Source organism: Electrophorus electricus, chromosome 11, assembly GCF_013358815.1.
Source record: "Electrophorus electricus isolate fEleEle1 chromosome 11, fEleEle1.pri, whole genome shotgun sequence".
Lineage (NCBI taxonomy): Eukaryota > Metazoa > Chordata > Actinopteri > Gymnotiformes > Gymnotidae > Electrophorus > Electrophorus electricus.
The window spans coordinates 17631084-17649909 of record NC_049545.1 but is presented as its reverse complement, the minus strand read 5'-3'; the positions used below and the strand labels follow the sequence as shown (position 1 = coordinate 17649909).

The following is an 18826-nucleotide window of genomic DNA, read 5'->3' as shown; positions in this document are numbered from 1 at the left end:
GGGCTGGGTGAGGTTGAGAGGGCACACTACCTGAGGTCAGCATATGCCGTTAGGCCATTTCTCATATTCTCGTCTCATATTCTCATATTCTATGGTTTTCAAACACTCTAATTCTGTGTGTGTCAGGGGGAGCACTGTTGTGTTTTCCTGATTAAACCACGATGGTGATGGAAGGACACTCAAACAGCTATTAATTAGCCAGTTAATCAGTCCATGTGGTCAGTTTGTTAGGCTCCAGTTAGGAGAGGAAAAATGGGGCTGCATTTAAAATGTTCAGCAAAGAGTCTGACGGGAACAAGCTCCACCCTGCTGCGAGTCTGTCATTAAAAAAAGAAGGAAATAAAATAGCAACAACAAAAGAAAAAGACAACAAACAAAAGAGCAGGCGTTTAAATTAAGACATCGGGATGGATTGGGCAGCAGCAGGGTGTTAAAGGCCATCGGCACATATAGAATGAATTGGTGGGGCAAGGGTCAGAGGTCAGGGTCAGTTAGAAGCTGTCAGCAGTTTGGGGTACAGCCAACAGAGGGCGCTGCCTCAGTATGGCCCTTTGGAGTGTCCGAAAATGGCGAGGGGGAAGTGCTTGACGTGAGACGACCACTGAGCTGCCAGCTGGAAAAACTTCACATCGTGCCACTCCACCCCATCTATCAACACTGCAACACACACACACACACACACACACACACACACAGCAGAGGAAGCTCAGCGTCAACAATAGAACTTATGAACAGTAACACATTAGAATACCATAAGATATAGTCAATGTATTCAATTCTTCAATACAGGACATCTTGTGAACTGAATAGAAATTCTTTGTATATCTTGTAGGCACCTACTACTATATTAACTGACTGAATAATAAACTAACTAATTACCCCAGCCCATGATATACAGGGACTATGCTAAAGATTGACTAATGTATGGATGGATGGATGGACTGAATGATTGAATAATTACCTTTGAGCATTGTTTGCTGGTGTTTGGCAGTGCAGATGAGGCGGCTGATGCCTTCGATCACCTGACTCTTAGACTCCACCTCTTTATCTTTCGTCTTCTTGGGCAGAAACATCACTGTAAATAAAGGAAATCATTTAATATATATGACAGCAAACAGTCCTTTCATTGTCTCTTATGACATTGGAATGATAATTTATTAAGGCATACTACAGCCTGTAGTCACCTTTTTTGTTCTTCTCCTTGGTCACAACAGTCATTGACATGGTTGGCTGTGGCCCCGCCTCTGGCCCACCTAATGGGAGGCGGCTAACCTGCAGCGAGCGAAACGTACACTTGAGTGTGTTCTTAGAGGAGGTGTCCTTCTTTTCCATATCTCTTTTCTTCTCTGATGGAGCCACCCAGTAGTCGACCTGCAGTCCCATTAGCTCCCCCTGTCCACCTCCAGGGGAACTGCAGTGCCAGAGACAGGGAAGAGTTCGACAGAAAAAATGAGAAACCCATTACTTCACTCGGTGGTTCTTGGGTCTTTTCAGTTCAACTGAAATGTTAAATGCTTAGTATTTGGTTTGAGATGGTACGTCTGTAGCACATGTGTCTGAAAGTTCCTATCCACAGGAGGAGGTGTGTAAGGAGTCGCTGTTCATGTACCTGCAGAATGATGCGTGGACAGATGGGGAAGAGGGAGGAGTGGGGGATGCTTCTTTAAGAGAAGGAGATATTTGAGGAGAAGTAGAGGAAAGGAGAGAGCCCACAGGAGCAGCATCATCTGAATCTCCTAGGCAGGGAGACGGAAAGATAAAGAGAGACAAGGTGAGACATTGGTGAGATACACCAAGACAGTGGGAAGAAAGGAAGAGAGACAGAGAGAGAAACAGAAGAGAAAGAGAGGAAGACAACATTTAAGTTGGACAAGGTTTATCAATCGCTATAGTATTGACTTTGAGAGAAACTTTGATGAGGGATTTGCAGCTTTTATGCAGTGGGACTAACCTGAAGCAGCAGAGCTCTGTTCAATAATCCCAACATTCACCATCTGAATACCAAGAGCCAGGAATTATGCACAATCCACTCATGAACTCTTCAAACAACAGTGTGAAAATGAAGAACGAAAAATGTCTGCATGCTTTGCTACTTACTCCTATGAAGGGGATGAATTTCTGACAGGAGTCTTCATCTGGGCTGCAGGGAAAGAGTTTGGACAGAAATAAACAAGAGACTGTCTGGGGGTAGGTTTCTCATTACTGCAAGTTTCCTCATCCTTTCTACTACCTTCTGAACACTCCACAGACAATTGCCATTGGAGTGACTAAGAAATAAAGTAATCCATCGCCGAAGCATCCTTCACTTAGTATCGGAAGACGTCCAATCAAATCAAAAACAAAGACACTTTCACTCTGCCCGGGCCGTTCTTGTGTCTCACACGGCCTGAATGTATAACTGATGGTGCACTCAGTCATTTCGGCTTTAACTGAAGCAGCAGAGTGACACGTCTGTGTTTGACTTGGTTTTGGGATCTGGACTAATTGATTTGACAGGCCTTATACTGGTGAGGTCAAGCTACAAGAAAGCATAGCGCTATCACATGCGAGCTCTCATCCAATCAACAGCCGCCCTTTTGCCACAATTCCATACCCATTACGCAGTATCAGGGTGTATAAAAACGAAGCAAGGAGCAGTTTCAGCCAATCAGCTTCAGGATAACCAAACTGCCGTAGGACACCAGAGTCAAAGGAGGATATAAAAGGGACAACCAAGAGGACAAGGAAAGAACACGGAGACTGAAGTCAACCAAGCGACCAGCCTGGAGAAATATGATTAGCTTCAGTCAGCAATAGAGACAGTGTCTGTGTGCGGGGATGGAAGAAAGGTGCTTGGTACCAAAAAGCAGCATTCGGGGGTGGCAAGAATGAAGGAAGGAAAGAAATTAAGAAACCCAAAAATCGAGCAGCCCAACACATCCGATCATTTCTTTCAATGAATGTTACAAAATAAATAGATCTATAAATAGATCTCTTTATTTATAGAATAGGTTGCAATATTGATTTTACCGAATATCAATATAGTTTATATCAGAAATCTGACAAATTATGAGATGCTCTTTGATTGATCATAGCTACACGAGGTATAAAATTCTATAAGAGCATTGGTCATATCTTGATCTGTGCTGAATAATTTCCCACTGGCCTGATTCTAGACCATAAGGAAGAGCTGTAGACTGAACTGCATGCACATCTCCAGGTTGGTGTCTGTGTGCCCGGAGAGTGTCATAGTTTTTAGGGGCGGAGATGTTGGACCATACAGCTGCAAGACACTAGCATGAAGAAGAGAACAGTGATGTCACACAGGAGAGCCTTGCCTTAAGCCAAACAGAGCTCAGTGTCACACAATGACCCGAGCCACCGGCTTTGGCTTTAAGTGCAGTGGTCCCTTCCTGTGGAATCACATCATCCCCTTTGGTTACCATAGATCAATCCTTTTCTGATCATTCAAAGATGGAGAAGGACCACGCACGAGAAAGAGAGAGAGAGGATTGACTCCACGGGCAGGCAGACCACAATACCTTACTGCAAAATCAAAATGAAAGCTCTTTTTCCTTCAGAGTTGGCGAAGAAAAAAAAGACAAAATAAACAGAGAAAAGAGGAGTTATTCACAGTCACTAATGGACAAACAGTGACATTTCCACAATGTTCAGACACAGCCTCTGGGCCAATGGACACAACTGAAAAGCAATTCAGTACATGCAGACACTTCACGTAACACTTACGACGCATTATTAAGGACGTCCGTCAACCAGTGTTTTGAAGACAGAGACACACATGGCTCATTTACAGAGAAACAGCAAGGGTAGTAAGACTAGATGCTTGCACCTTGTAGACATGCCCACAGTGACAATAACACCGAACAAAATAATTTCTTTTACAGCTAACACAGATGAATCCTTCTAATTGTTTTACTAAACAAAGAATTACACCAAAGCACCAAAGCTTTGAATAGGTAAGTGGATGATGTATGTGTGTGTCTGTTTAAGTTTCTGGAGCGGAGGTAATGTGTGAGCATGTGAGCTTACATGTATGTGCTTGTTTGTGTGTGTGTGTGTGTGTGTGTGTGTGTGTGTGTGCATGTGTCTACCTCTTCTGCTTGTAAGTCAGCATTGCCTCCGCTATGGGGAGCTGGTAGGCTCCATTTGCACCAAGCATGTACTGTGTTACCCTGGCAACCACATCAGGATTATCTTGCACTGGGAAGAGAGAGAGAGTGAGAGAGAGAGAGAGAGAGAGAGAGAGAGAGAGCGAGAGAGAGAGAAAGAGAGAGAATAAGTATTCTAGAATGCTCCTCCAGAAAGGTTCTGTGTTCCTGATTAACTGATAGATACACCATTCCAGGAATCTGGCACATCTTCGGTGCTTAGTGGATTCCAAACATTTATATACATCCTATGTATAAAAATATAGATTACATTACTCACTGCATACTGTCATGAGTGAGAATGAGTTAGTGTAAGACAGGCCCAAAAACAGAAAGAGAGCGAAAGAGAGAGAGAGAGATATTATTACAGTAAATAGGATATTCTCATGTATCTCACCTAGAACAGGAGCCTCAGCTTTATAGAAGAGATCTCGCCACGCTGAGTCCTGGAACAAACTATTATACCTGTAATCTATACTGCCCAAGTACTTAGATACAGGATGGACTCCTAAACACACACATACACAAACATACACACACATAGTCATACTGACATGGTAGTTCACAACCGTGCAGCTCATACTGTACAGGCCATCATGTAAAGGTTAGCACATTCTTTATGATTCTGTTTTGTACTCACCCAGTGGAATGATGAGGAAGCGCAAGTAGGTGAGCCAGTCTGGGGTCTTATGAGTCAGGTGATCAACAAAGAAGCGAAGCACAGCAGAGAGGTAGTGCTGAGCACCCGCTACTGCAATTTTCACGGGAGCAGGAGTGATGGAATTACTGTTACAACTGCACACACACACACACACACACACACACACACACAGCAGGGGGTGAATATTACACATTTATTTGCTCACTGGCAAATGTGCATGTTTAAATGTGAGAGCAAGAAACGTACAATCTCTGTATCCTTGAAATGATGGTGTTAAAAGCAGCCTGAACATCAGCCGTGGTGCATGTGCACACCACAGGGAGACCGTGATTCTGGAGGACATTAGACAGATACTGGTAGACAGACAGAAATAGAGCGAGAGAAAGGAAAAGAAGAAGTCATGTAGCACCAAAAGAAAAACAAATAAACACCAATGAAATCTGTTCAGAATAAGGAAATCTGAATCAGAATTAGAATCTGAATCAGAATCATTATTCATCAAGTACCAGATGTACAAATAATTCCTCTTGGTGTCAAGCATAGCAATAGATCAGACTAGAACAGAATATAGGAAAGATATATACTACGTATACAAAAAAAAAATTTTGAATCTACACGAGGCTTAAAAGGATGTGCGACTGAAGTCAAGCCCAGTGCATATACAGTGTAGAGTGACTCGAAGTATCTGGACGCAATCGAGGTGCTTGTGAGGACTGTCAGTTGGCAGATGCCCGTCAACCTTACCTGCCCCTGCCATTCCGAGGTACTAATGAGGATGATGTTGTCGGGAAGGTGGTCATCTGACACCAGGATGTGGTTGAGCTGGTCATATACTGTTTTACGCGGAATCTAAGGCAGCAGAGCAACGTGAAACGCGTGCAGGCAATAATTAGACACCATGCATTACTGCCCTTCTGTAACGGCCCACATTCTACATTGCACTGGCTGGTCAGGTCAGGACCTTTCAACATCTCCTGGCAGTTTCAAATCTCCTGGCAACTCTCGAGGTGGTAAAACCTTCTCTAGTTCAGTGAATTATGATCAATCATAGTGCCCCTGGGGACATTTAGCAAGGCAGAGTGTTCTGGTGCAGTGAAGTCTTCCTACCTGAAGGTGGCAGCGTGGGTCTGGCGAGCGCTCGTTGTCAAGGCTGTTGGCTCTCTCGTTGGGAGGCCGGCTGGTTTGCCTTTCCTTCAGGGATGTGCTCCTCCCCCTCCGGCCAGTCGGCTTGGGCTCCTGCCTGCAGAGAGAGAGAGAGAGAGAGAGAGAGAGAGAGAGAGAGAGAGAGAGAGAGATGAAGAAAGAGAGATGAAGAGAGAGAAAGTGGGACAGAGAGATGGAGTGAGCAAGAGACAGAAGGAACAAGTGAGTGGGTGAGTATGAGAGAATGAGTGAGGTGAGCTAGTGAGGGAGTGAGTTTTCACTGAGTGAGTCTAAGAGTAAGTGAGAAAGTATTTGCTTGACCCAAGGGAGTAAATGCAGAAGTGAGTGAGTGAATGAGTGAGAGTGAGAAATTGAGTAAGTACTTATTCCACCCAAATGAGTGTGGGATAGGGTGAGACAGAGTGACCATGTAAGAGTGATAATTTGAGTATTTGTGCATTCTTACCTGTTGGAGGGAATAATGAGCGACTCGGTTTTGGTCATTTTGCCAGAAGGGGGTAGCTTCTCCAAGAAGGTGTCCATGTTGTCCATCATCTCCAATTCTGTGGTGGGGGTAACAACCTCTGGCTCTCCCTGTTCACACACACAGCTTGCTTCGCATATATCTATCCACCTGCTCAGTACAGCATGTGGCAGTATGCAAGTGTGTGTGTGTCTGTGTGTGTGTGGAACGAATATTTGCACACCCACTCCCAGTGTGGGAGCTGAGCTGACCAAGGGTTCCAACCTTGGTGCTGCCACCTATTGAGCGGAAGGGAAGGGAATAGCTACGTACGAAAGTGATACTGTCGGGCACATCATCCATCTGAAACTTCCCTGTAGACTTCACCTTGTCAGGATCCATCTGAGAGAGAGAGAGAGAGAGAGAGAGAGAGAGAGAGAGAGAGAGAGAGAGCGCGCAAGTCTGAGTTAATCACCCACTGAATCCATGTGTTTTTGTGTGTGTTTATGTGTGTGCATGTGTACCTACTGGACTGGGTGGCTCTCTATGACTCCTCATGCTGTGAATGCTACCAATCTCAGTTTGAGAGCTAGAAAGAGAGACACCCTCGAAATATGGCCTAACACACACACAGAAAGAGAGACAGAAGTTATAAGCAGATTTAAATTAATGTACATTGCAATTTAAGAAAACATTAGATAAATCATAAAAGAATCAGGGAGACCTGGCCTGGTTTCATGCTTTTTTGCCAGAGCTATCAATTTACTAGCATATTTAAGGTTTTTGAATATTCTCATTGTATATGCAGCCACTTGGAGATATAATTAACAAACATAATGTTCCCCTTCATTTTTGTGCTATAGATAAACAGTTTTGCTTCAAAGTTCAGACTCTGAAAGACAGATATGCAAAATAGGAGACTGGACAAAAAAAAAAAAAAAAACTTAAAATGACCAGAAAATGCTTCTAATAAATAATAATAAAAAATAAAAATATTTTAATTAAATTTGTCAATTTTATAATAAAGCCTGTTGTTTATCTTGAAAACCAAATGTTACAATTAAGGACCTTAGTATAAATGATGATGCAAAGCTATTATGCAGACTCTTATATAAGTAAAATCTGTAAAACTGCGTATTATTTAAGAAAAATGTCCAAATTAAGACATATGCTAAAACTCCATGATGCTGAGAGAGTAATGCCAATGAGAGTTGACAGGCGGCTCTGCTTGCTCTGTAATGAAGCTTCATCCAGAGCAAAACGCAGCAGTCACTGGCCTTAGCAGGAAAACACAGTCAGATCTTATTAGCCCCAGTTTCCTTCGATTTACAGTGCCTGCCTATTGGGTTTAGTGCTAACTACAAAGTCTTACTTTTGACATTCAACGCTCTTAATGTCCAAGCTCCTGTAAATCCTGCTGATCTTTTGAAGCTTTATAACCTGCTTTGACCTCTTTGATCATCTGAGGCTGGTCTGATGTTAATCTCTATAAATCCTTGCAGCTCAAATTTGCAGCTGAAGTGTGTGGAACATTTTTTTTTTCTCATTATCTCCTGAACTCTGGAAGAGTGCTCCAGGAAACATTAATAATTCTAGCTCTACATGTGTTTCTATGTCTAGATTAAAGACTTTTGGGGTCTTTTTGCATGCATTTAATTCTGGACTGTGGAAGTATCCGATCACAGAATCACCTGGTCTTATGCTTTTTTCTTCAATTGTACGGATATTATTTAATTCAGATTTACATTTTATGATTTCAAGATTTGCAATAATCTTATTTCACTTATGTACTTTATCATGTAAACTTTGTTTATTCTTTTCTATGTAAAGCCCTTTGAGACTCTGGACTTAAAATGAAAAGGATCACAAAGATTACTATTATTATTAGAATTGTATTAATAGTAGTAGTAGTGAAAGTATTATTGTTATTATTATTATTATTATTATTATTTATTTTTGTTGTTGTTGTTATACACATACTCACTTGAGCTGGGGTTTGGGGGTACTGAGTACACTGTCGTCATCATCCAGGTCCGGCCCACTGTCACTGGGGTTCTCAAAGTCTACACTCTCCAGATCCAAATCCTCCTCCACTTCTGGAGGAGGCTCAGCTGGATCCTGCTCTGAATCTAACACCTTTAGTGCACACACACACACACACACACACACACACACACACACACACACACACACACACACATGACAGCACAAAATCAAGAGACACGAGGACAAATGATGAAGAGGTTCCCTCCTAAACTCAGGAGGCAGTAAAGAGTCTTACCTCGTCTGAGACGCGAAAGCGTTTGAGCAGAGCGACCACCCTCTGTTTAAAGTTCTGCTGCTAAGGAGGAGAGAGAGATGTCACCTACTAGAACATGCACATACGCGCACACACACACACACACACACACACACACACAAACACACACGCACGCGCGCACACACACGCGCGCGCACACACACGCACGCACACGAAGCTAATGGTTGTAATATAGTGGCGGCGAGTATGTGTGAGTGTATGTATAAGTGCATGCACACACACTTTTGTGAACATGTCTGTATGTGTGTTGCTGTTAATTTTGTGGTCGATGTTTCACTTACCCTTGTGATTGACGCTGTCCTTACGATTGATCTTCGCTGCTTTTTAGGTTTCCTTACATCAAACTCATCATCTTCAAGATCCTGATGAGGGAACACACACACACACAGATATACCCATCATGTGATATGAGCAGGAGCACAGTTGTCCCATTTGATTAGCTGTGTCAATCTGACACGGGGTTGTGAGCCTCACCTGACCATGCACTGCGTCGTCGCTGGCCTCCTGCTCTGATGAGAAGCTCTCATACTCCTCTTCTGAGTAGTTGTCTGCCAACAGACAAATAGGTGTGCTGTGTTTTGACATTTTCATGGTATAACAACCTAGTAAAAAAATAGTAGTTTCCAGGTACCACTGTGTTAATGGTCCAATTTAAAAACACCAAAACCAATGGTGAAAATAAAAGGAAAATTTCTCTTTGGACATCTTTGGATAGATAACAAACAAAACCCAAAGTGAAACTAAAAGATAAAATCCCCTAATTGTTCTCTCCTGAATCTTAAGAAAGGTGGAAAAACATTGAAGATGTTAACATTTTCCATGCTTAATCGGGACATATAGGCAGAGAGAATACAGCCACTTGAGCGAGAAACCCTTCCCAAGAGCACACTAGTGGCTAGAATGATTTAATGATTTAAAGAGTGAAACGGTCTGAAGTGTGCCCAGGTTTAAAGCGAGAAACCCTTCCCAAGAGCACACTAGTGGCTAGTATGCAGTCTTTTGTGTGCCACACTGGCTGGGAGTGACACCAGTAAAAGCGGCATTTGTGTAAGTCCTCCATGTGTAAGACGGATCGCGTCAAGTGTCGCATGCTCACATAACACTTATTCTTGTCACCAGACATGTCCCTGTTGCTCTTCGTAAAAACAAAGGGCATCGGAACAGTTGGCCTTGTAGGAGAAACTTACATTCGTCAGAATGAAGTGCTGAAGGAATGTTTTACCACACTGCTACGCAACATAGAAATGGTCGTTTCAGGGTCTCGGCCAACGTAGAAGAGGGTGTGAGATTTTTAGCAGACTGTTTGCACTGCACTGTTGGTTAAAAAAACTGGTGCAACAGTCACAGTATGGGTTTTATAGATATCCGGGATGATTTTTGGGAAAGATACACATTTTCCAGCAGAGATATACGCAATCCAAGTGGCAGTGGCTTGCTGATTTTTTCCAAGGTGTTTTAAATCAAATATGACACAAAAAGAGGTTGTAAATACTACCAAAAAAGAGTGTTACTCTTCTCTGCCTGCGTGCATTCCGCTTATATAGAACTGTTGCTTTAAACTTTAAAGGTAGAACAATGTCCAACTTGATTAATATTAATGTTGAATCAAAGTGTTCGAGTACAGAAAGAGGACATTATCAGACAGATCCTTTTAATCCTTAGAACTATGACCAAAAAGAACATCCTCCCTAATTGAAACTGCCCTACAGAACTACAACTTATACCACACCATGTGAAAAAGTGGGTGGATTAGCAGCTGTTTTTAATGACTCTTTTAGCTGCAAAACTATACCTGCCAGTATTTTTCCATCTTTCGAATATGTAGCTCTTTAAAGGTCAAGAGCCAGTACTGATGTTGATGGTACACCATCCACCAAAACACACACTCTCCTTCATGCCTGCATTCTTTGAACTATGATCTATTTGTGCTACTTACCAAGAAAAGATTTCTCTTAGTGATCATTTTAATTTCTATATTGATAATGCATTAGACAGAAAATCCTTGGATTTTATACATTCCATTTTAACTTGCATATTATCCCACCCATAACCAAGGACATACACTAGACCTTGTTATGTATATATCTGTATTTTATTTTATATTTTTACGATATTAATTAATACAAATAAAAATAATCTGAATGGTAAAAAGAAACTGTATTTTAATGCATTAACCTCGGATAATTTCATGAATGTTTTAACAATATACATCTTTTCCTTGAAAACGTAACTGTGCATGGCATGGTTGACATGTTGAACTCAAAGATGAGTTCAATTCTAGACTTATTTGCACCAGAAAAGGGAAAAAAAAATACTATGGAACCAAGCAGCTGCAAGAACCCAAAAGGAACTGTCATAAGGCTTAAAGGGTCTGGAGAAAACCAAAATTAATAATATATTGTTATTTATTATCAATAATAATTATTATTTATTATTATTTTTCAAAGATAATAAATGAAAATAGTAACAACCCATATCTTTAATTTTTATCTATAAACCTTCTTTTAAATCCCACTCCAAACAAACACAATTTGAATCTTTTGTACTATTTTTCAATGATATTCAATGATATTCATTGAAGCTTGATATACTCAAGACCTGAAGTTCTGACATTTATTTTAGATCCAATTCCAACCTAATTTTTAAAAAACAAATGTTAGCCATTTTATTTTTAGCTTTATTTTTAGTTTTAGATATTATATACTATTCCTTAGAAACAAGCACTTTTCCGGATGCTCCCAAGTTTGCTGTGGTCAAGTGCCTATCAAAGAAACACAATCTAGAGTTATCAGTTTTTGGTCATTTAGACCAATTTCATTAGTAAGTAAAATACTAGAAAAGTAGTCTTTGCACAGATAAATGAAAAATAGCAGTAAGGCATCAGATGAAACAGCATTGCTAAAGATAAAGATGATCTCAGAGTCAAAAAAAGCATCACTAATGCTTATGATGATATACAATTATATATTTCTGTAGAGGAAGCATGATATACATTTTCTAAATAACTTAACAACTTGTTTGTCCATTATAACAAATTGTTTGTCCAGTGTCATTACCTGGAGCAATACTAATACTTGTAATTAATTAACAAATTTTCTAAATTTTAAATGAAGCAGAAAAAACAAACATTTTTAATAAGTTAGTAAATTTAGCCCCAAAATCAAAACATTTTAAGCCCCACAATTACTTTTAAATCACACTCACACACAATATTACACGAGTTAACACGCACAACAAAAAGAGAACGTATAACACCTTTTAGCTTCATTACAGTGGCTGCCTGTCTGATTTAGAATTGATGTTGAAATTCTTTTACTGGTATATAAATCTCTTAATGGATTAGAACCTACAGTCATCTCAGATATTGTGACAAAAAATCTATCTGTTTATTATTATTAATATTATTATTATTAAACAAACTAGTCTGAATTGTTTTATTTTCCTAATATTTTACATACATTTTTCAAATTATGGCAGGAGTCACTATGAAGTGGCCTATCAGTGACGCATGAAATATTTGGTCTAAGCTTACTTAAAATACCTCACGCTGCCGTAATAACATTACAGTGCGTGCCAGAAGAGGCGCTGACCACACTACAGATTTGCAGATTTGTTTTGCCAAAGAGCTAACCTCACCAACTCTAGGCCAAAAACAGACAGCTAGCTGTTTCATTTAGTTATGGGCATCATTGCTTTTCTGTGCATGTAATAGTCATCATGTATGATAAAGTTATGAACATGCTAGAAGAGGCAGCAAAATGGTAGCAAAGTACCATGTTTACAGCAGTGCTGTATTAACAGCATTAGTACCATGTTTATAGCAGTGGCATTTTTACAGCTGTACTGTATTTTTCTTAACTAGACTACTGAAGTGCGTCACTGGATTACCCAAAGCCACAACTGTGGGTAGTGTATAAAGCACTAGCGCGTTTACAGCTGTACCGGGCTTACAGCAGTAGCAAATTACAGAGCCAGGATTTATTCCAGTGCATTCTGCGCTCCTGGCACGGGAAAACAGAGCTTCCCCGGCATGATTTAGGAGTCCAGAAGCAAACTCCAGCCTACAGTTTGGCGAGTCACATTACACAAAATGAAGGATAATCAATGGTTAAGGAAACTGAATATAGAAAAATGAACAGGTAGGCTGTAATCGGTGGAAGTGCGATCAGCAGTCCGAAAAACACAACTGTGGGGTAACCGTCTAATCATGCAGTTTGATGCATAACCGCGAGGCCGTGACACCGTAACCACCCTACGGACAAGCGTGGGCAATAACGACCCATTACAAAACAACGGCGACATTGCTGACATATTAATGTGTAGAAGCTGACTGGCACATGGGTGTGTGGAAGATTGGAGATGTATGTGCAGGGCTGGTGATCGAGGTCAAAGCTCTTGTTATTGTGTGTGTGTGTGTGTGTGTGGTACCGGAGCATTTGATTTTCTGGCCCAGTATGGCTGCTTCTTCATGGTCAATGGGCTGGCTGGAGAGAGAGTAGATCCAGATCTCAGCAACCTTCCCCAGGAGCTCCTTCTGGTGGCTGCAGAGAGCCAACACTTGCCCTCCTTCTGCTGGGTGTTGCAGAACCTACACACACACACACACACACACACACACATATATGTGCACACACGTGCACACACACATGCAAACACAGACTCAAACACACATACACACGCATACAGACGGCACACGCTCTCACTGCAGCGTACATGCTAACACTGTATTCTATCTGAGCTCTGAGAGTATGGGAAAGAGTGGGAATTCTGGGAAATGTATCGTCGTGGTATGTGGAGCACCTCTGCCATGTCGACTGAGCCAGCTGCAAGGGTCTTGTAGCCCAGAATGGTGCGGTTCTTATAGCGCTTCCTCCTCTGTAAAAGAATCTGTAGCTTATTCCCCTCTCTCTTCAAGAAGTGGGGGTACTACACACACACACACACACACACACACACACACACACACACACACACACACACCTGTTAATTTGAGTCTTGCCTTTATATCCTCATAAGTCTGTACTGGGATCTAAGATAATCAGTGTCGTTTATCTGTGTTTAAAAGAGAGACACCCTCAGGAACTGTTCTGGGCCTCCAGTAATGGGGGACTATTATCATTTGTGTACTAAGATGTGTATGTGTTTCCATATTATTGTGTTGCTGTGTATATGTGATTCTATATTAGTGTGTTGGTGTGTATGTATTTCGACACTGGTGTGTTTGTCAATATCTTTCTATATTTGCATCGTTGTGTATCTGCATTTCTATATTAAAGTATCGGTGTGCATGCATTTCTGTATTTGTGTATTTGCGTATTGGTTTCTTGTGCCCTCTACACTCTCCCCCTCCTGCCGAGCTTACCTGTAGAGAGAAAGTGAGAGCCAAGTCAGTCTCCACCACACCAGAAGGGGGCAGCACGATCTCATGGGATCGCAAGATCCGCTTGGAGCCCTGAGGGCACAGAGGTGGTGTGAGCCACAGGCATGCCTCTTTGTCAGCTCAGACCGAACGCACTGGCCTGGGCTAAACGTCTCATCACAGACAACACCAAAACTGGGTCACAGCGTGGACATGATCATGGACCTTCCACGACCACCCCACCTCCAACAGTGAAGAGCGTTTTCTTTACGGCAAGTGACGTTATTTAACTGGTGTAAAAAGAATTCACCCCTCCTCACTGTCAGGTATGCTAGAACTTTGGATGAATGGATGAATTTCATGGTCTGCCTACCTGGATTTTGACAGCGATGACCACAGAGATGAGCTCTTTGTCCAACTCCCTCAACACCACAAGCTTCTTCAGAGTAAGACTGCAGAGCCTGGGAGGGGAGGGGGTGTGGCTGAGTGAGATCGGTGCCATTACTGATAGACGTATTTATATTTACCACATGTTTATCGTAAACGCTGCTGAAACATAACATGTCATTTGTAAACATTTTGTGTCTCATTGCAGTGGTGTCAGTAATCAAATGAGTCATTTGTTAAGTAAACTGAGCTCATGCTTAGCCAGAGCTCACGGCACTGGAATGCCAGGTCACACCCAGGAGGCTCCTCCTCCTTCCTGTCTGTTTGGAGAGGGGTGGGGCGAGGGGGCGAAGCATCTCACTGACCCAAAGCCTGGTAGCAGCCAGGTGCAGGCTGCGAATGGTACCAGGCAGAAGGCCCAACAGGCCACCATTTGTGAGCTCTTCACATCTGAGCTCTTTTGCCTACAGAAGAATTGCCTAGAGAATTCCACAGAACTGTATAGGAGGAGAGAAACTCCTAAAATAAAAGCTAACAGGACATGCTAAACTGCAGTTAGAGGGCTAAGTGGACTTCATCCAGAGAAGAGAACGTGCTCCCCTAGAAACAAACTGTACATAACAAGCTCCATCAAAAACACTGCGATCCAGCCAATAGAAGCTGAAGTCATATCTCAACAACACACACACACACACACACACACACACACACACACACACACACACACACACACACACACACACACACACACACACACACAGAGTCACTGCCCAATTCATGTCTTGTACACACAGTGAGCTTCTGCCTCAGGGAATCAAAGATGAGAAACAAGGTAAGAGAAGGATCTTGGAGGAGTGATGCTTTTGGTGAGTGGGGGTGGGGTGGGGTACTTTGGGTGAAGCGAGTAAGGTGTTGGAGATGGAGGTGGATATAGCCCAAACTCCTGTTTCCAAACTGGTTGTTAAAGAAGCTGGAAGCTACGAGAGAATGGGAGACATAGACGAGAGAATGGCAGGCACAGACGAGACATGAAAGAGAGAGAAAGAAAAGCGAGAGAAAGGGAGTCATGTAATTTGTGTTTAAGTGGAGAGGTGGATCACTGAATCCCACTTCTCGGCTTCTTCCTGCAGGTTATTGTGTTCGTGGGACGGGACCTGCTCTTGGAACAAGCAGTTCCTCCTGAAGGGCGATTTCAGTGCCATCCTGCTAATTTCAGGCTTGTGCAGCCGGTCTGGCACTCTGACACGACCTCTGCCTTCTTCTTTCCACTGAGCACAGTGTGGCATTTCCGATTTCAGTTACACTTCCAGCAGGATCAGTTCTTGGAAGTGAATGATATGGGCTGAAATCCACCAGAATTGTTATTGTTGTCATTGAGGAATTCCTTCTTCGTGCTCCTCAGCAGAGACACACAGTGCCAGTGGGAAGGTGGGCGAGATTCTTGCTCTGCACATATCTCCACAAAATTGAGTGTGTGCATTTTCTTAATGCATTTATGTGCAACATTTTACCATTTATGTATGACAGAGCTGTTTCGCTGAGGTCAGTAAGGGTTTTACTGGTCGGAGACCTTTTTTGGCTTCTGGAAAGCTAATCCCAAACTCGAGCCAGCACATACAGTGGAAAGATAATCCCAAACTCGAGCCAGCACATACAGTGGAAACAAATACATGGCATAAAATGCATCTGAACGGCAGCAGCTGGCAGGAGAGAGTCCCTGAGAACTTTTGAGGTCAGGGCAGGGGTGGGTCACCTACCAGACCAATGAGGACAGTGCCCAGGGGCCTCTGACTTGCAGGGGCTTCGGGGGGCCTTAGACTAGAGGGCCTGAGGTGGCTCAAAGACTGTGGAAGCACAACTGCAGGTGTAAAAGTTAGATCCTTAGATTCTGTACAAATCACTAAATCAATAAGGCAAGTAAGAAACCTATGTAAGGTAGGAAATACAGGATTCATTTGTTATTGTTGTTTCTGCTTTGGACAAGGCAGAAATGGACTAAGTTGTGCATTTCATTGAGATGTTGAATGGTAGAGTTAATGCATCATTATCATCTATCATTGACTCGTGGAATACTACTGTTGACATTCCAGAAGGATATTCTGGACAGTGTGTGGTCAAGGTGTTAGTGATGACCATGTATGGAGCTACATTTGGGCTTTGTGAATAATATGTCATTATGCATTTTACACATAATGTGTACGTGCATGCATGTGAGTCTGTGTGTGTGTGTCAGGAGGCAGGGAAGGTGCTTATGTGTGTGAGAGAAACAGAGAGACTTAGAGAGGAGGTGAGACAGAGCGAGAGAGAGAGAGAGAGAGAGAGAGAGAGAGAGAGAGAGAGAGAGAGAGATTACTGAAAGGTGGCTATACAATGTAGTCAGAGATTGCCATTGTTCAGACCCCTTCCTCTTTCTCTCTCTCTCTCTCTCTCTCTCTCACTCACACACGCACTCACACACACACACACACACACACACACACACACACACACACACACACACACACACACACACACACACACACACACACACACACACACACACACACACACACACACACTCCATTATCCTCTGTGGGCAGATTAACATTTGGCTAATGCTAACCCTGACCACAGCAATGAAGACTCCAAACCATTTTCAACAGCAGCCTGTACAAAGGCATCCAGCTTCCAAAACTAATATGATCAATCCAAACATTGACTCCTTACTCCACAAATCCACTCCAGCGAACCACGTCAGCGAGTCAAAGCCATTAGTGAACAATCTGCATTATCCGGCCCTGTCAGGTACCTCCTGTCCAGATTCCTGTCCAGAATACTTAGTAGGCTGTCAGCTGGAAATATTGGTATAAATGCTGCTTTTATGTCCAGCTATTGGACCAGAACCACCAACAGAGCAAGAACAGAGGACAATAGGTTACACATGCACGTGTGCGCACACACTCTGTCTCTTCACCCATCAGTACAAAGGGATTATTTCAGCCGGCGTTACTGATGCAGAGAGATCAGCAGCTGGTCTCTCTCCCTCGCTCACACGAGCACAAACAGAGACAAAGGACATGCAATTACAACTGCTGTTTCCTGGCAATCAGTAAACACATGTGTACACGTATGTAGGCACACGTTCATGCAAAAAGAGACACCCTCAGGAACTGTTCTGGGCCTCCAGTAATGGGGGACTATTATCATTTGTGTACTAAGATGAGCAATTGGCAACCCAAACCTGCTCTTTCTATGTCTGTGGATCTGGCAACCTGACCCACTCAGCATCTGGGAGAGGTGAGAGGTTCACACTCATTCCTTTCATCTGATCACACGCCTCACGAGATCTCACATACTCTCCAAATTCAATCATCGCCCATTACCAGCACTCAGAACTAGAGCCTCTTTGTGTATATGAGCATGTGTGTATGTGAGACATGGAGACTTCTGCATACATTTATTTAGTGTTGTTCATGCCCTCCTAGTTGGCTCCCTGCTGCTTCCTCCCAGTGTATTGCACCACACCATTAACACTACTAAAGAAAGTGTGTGTAGTCTCTTATATGTGGTTGTGTAGTCTCTTATATGGGGTTGTGTAGTCTCTTATATGGGGTTGTGTAGTCTCTTATATGGGGTTGTATAATCTCTTATATGTGGTTATGTAGTCTCTTATGTGATTGTATAATCTCTTATATGTGGTTATGTAGTCTCTTATATGTGATTGTATAATCTCTTATATGGGGTTGTGTAGTCTCTTATATGTGGTTGTGTAGTCTCTTATATGGGGTTGTGTAGTCTCTTATATGTGGTTGTGTAGTCTCTTATATGGGGTTGTGTAGTCTCTTATATGGGGTTGTGTAGTCTCTTATATGTGGTTGTGTAGTCTCTTATATGGGGTTGTGTAGTCTCTTATATGGGGTTATGTAGTCTCTTATATGGGGTTATGTAGTCTCTTATATGGGGTTGTGTAGTCTCTTATATGGGGTTGTGTAGTCTCTTATATGGGGTTATGTAGTCTCTTATATGGGGTTATGTAGTCTCTTATATGGGGTTGTGTAGTCTCTTATATGGGGTTGTGTAGTCTCTTATATGGGGTTGTGTAGTCTCTTATATGGGGTTGTGTAGTCTCTTATGTGCGGTTATGTAGATCTTTCTGTAACTGAGGATGACTCCTCTTCTGTCCTTTACTAACTGCGTTCATCATTTCAGTGATTCCTTGACAGTTCTGCAGTTACACAAAGCTATGCCAGTAAAGCTCACTGAACTGAATTAACAGAACTGAATACGAGTCAAAAAGGCCTCATTTCATTTTGTGAACATGTTATTTATTTATTTTTGTACTATCCATGGTAGTCACGTAATGTCC

The 18826-nt window shown here is 42.3% G+C and overlaps 1 protein-coding gene across 3 annotated transcripts in view; it reads right to left on the bottom strand.

Annotated features, from left to right (window-relative positions):
- Positions 1-97: 97 nt before the first annotated feature.
- pacs2 (phosphofurin acidic cluster sorting protein 2) overlaps positions 98-18826 on the bottom strand; it is a 33967-nt gene continuing 15238 nt past the window's right edge. The window contains exons 2-25 of one of the 3 annotated variants that reach the window (XM_035531855.1): positions 14468-14555; positions 14098-14187; positions 13536-13661; positions 13164-13323; positions 9210-9283; positions 9017-9097; positions 8697-8756; positions 8400-8551; positions 6944-7034; positions 6749-6817; positions 6419-6546; positions 5917-6049; positions 5554-5658; positions 5056-5162; positions 4789-4943; positions 4546-4656; positions 4092-4200; positions 3522-3554; positions 2098-2140; positions 1952-1994; positions 1610-1736; positions 1185-1411; positions 962-1075; positions 98-657 (exon numbers count right to left, since the gene is read on the bottom strand). In XM_035531855.1, coding sequence (XP_035387748.1) covers positions 539-657; positions 962-1075; positions 1185-1411; positions 1610-1736; positions 1952-1994; positions 2098-2140; positions 3522-3554; positions 4092-4200; positions 4546-4656; positions 4789-4943; positions 5056-5162; positions 5554-5658; positions 5917-6049; positions 6419-6546; positions 6749-6817; positions 6944-7034; positions 8400-8551; positions 8697-8756; positions 9017-9097; positions 9210-9283; positions 13164-13323; positions 13536-13661; positions 14098-14187; positions 14468-14555 — 2545 coding nt within the window. In that variant the 3' untranslated portion in view covers positions 98-538. The remainder of the gene's footprint in view (positions 658-961; positions 1076-1184; positions 1412-1609; positions 1737-1951; positions 1995-2097; positions 2141-3521; positions 3555-4091; positions 4201-4545; positions 4657-4788; positions 4944-5055; positions 5163-5553; positions 5659-5916; positions 6050-6418; positions 6547-6748; positions 6818-6943; positions 7035-8399; positions 8552-8696; positions 8757-9016; positions 9098-9209; positions 9284-13163; positions 13324-13535; positions 13662-14097; positions 14188-14467; positions 14556-18826) is intronic. The other 2 variants (XM_035531856.1, XM_035531857.1) reach the window with 2 other exon arrangements.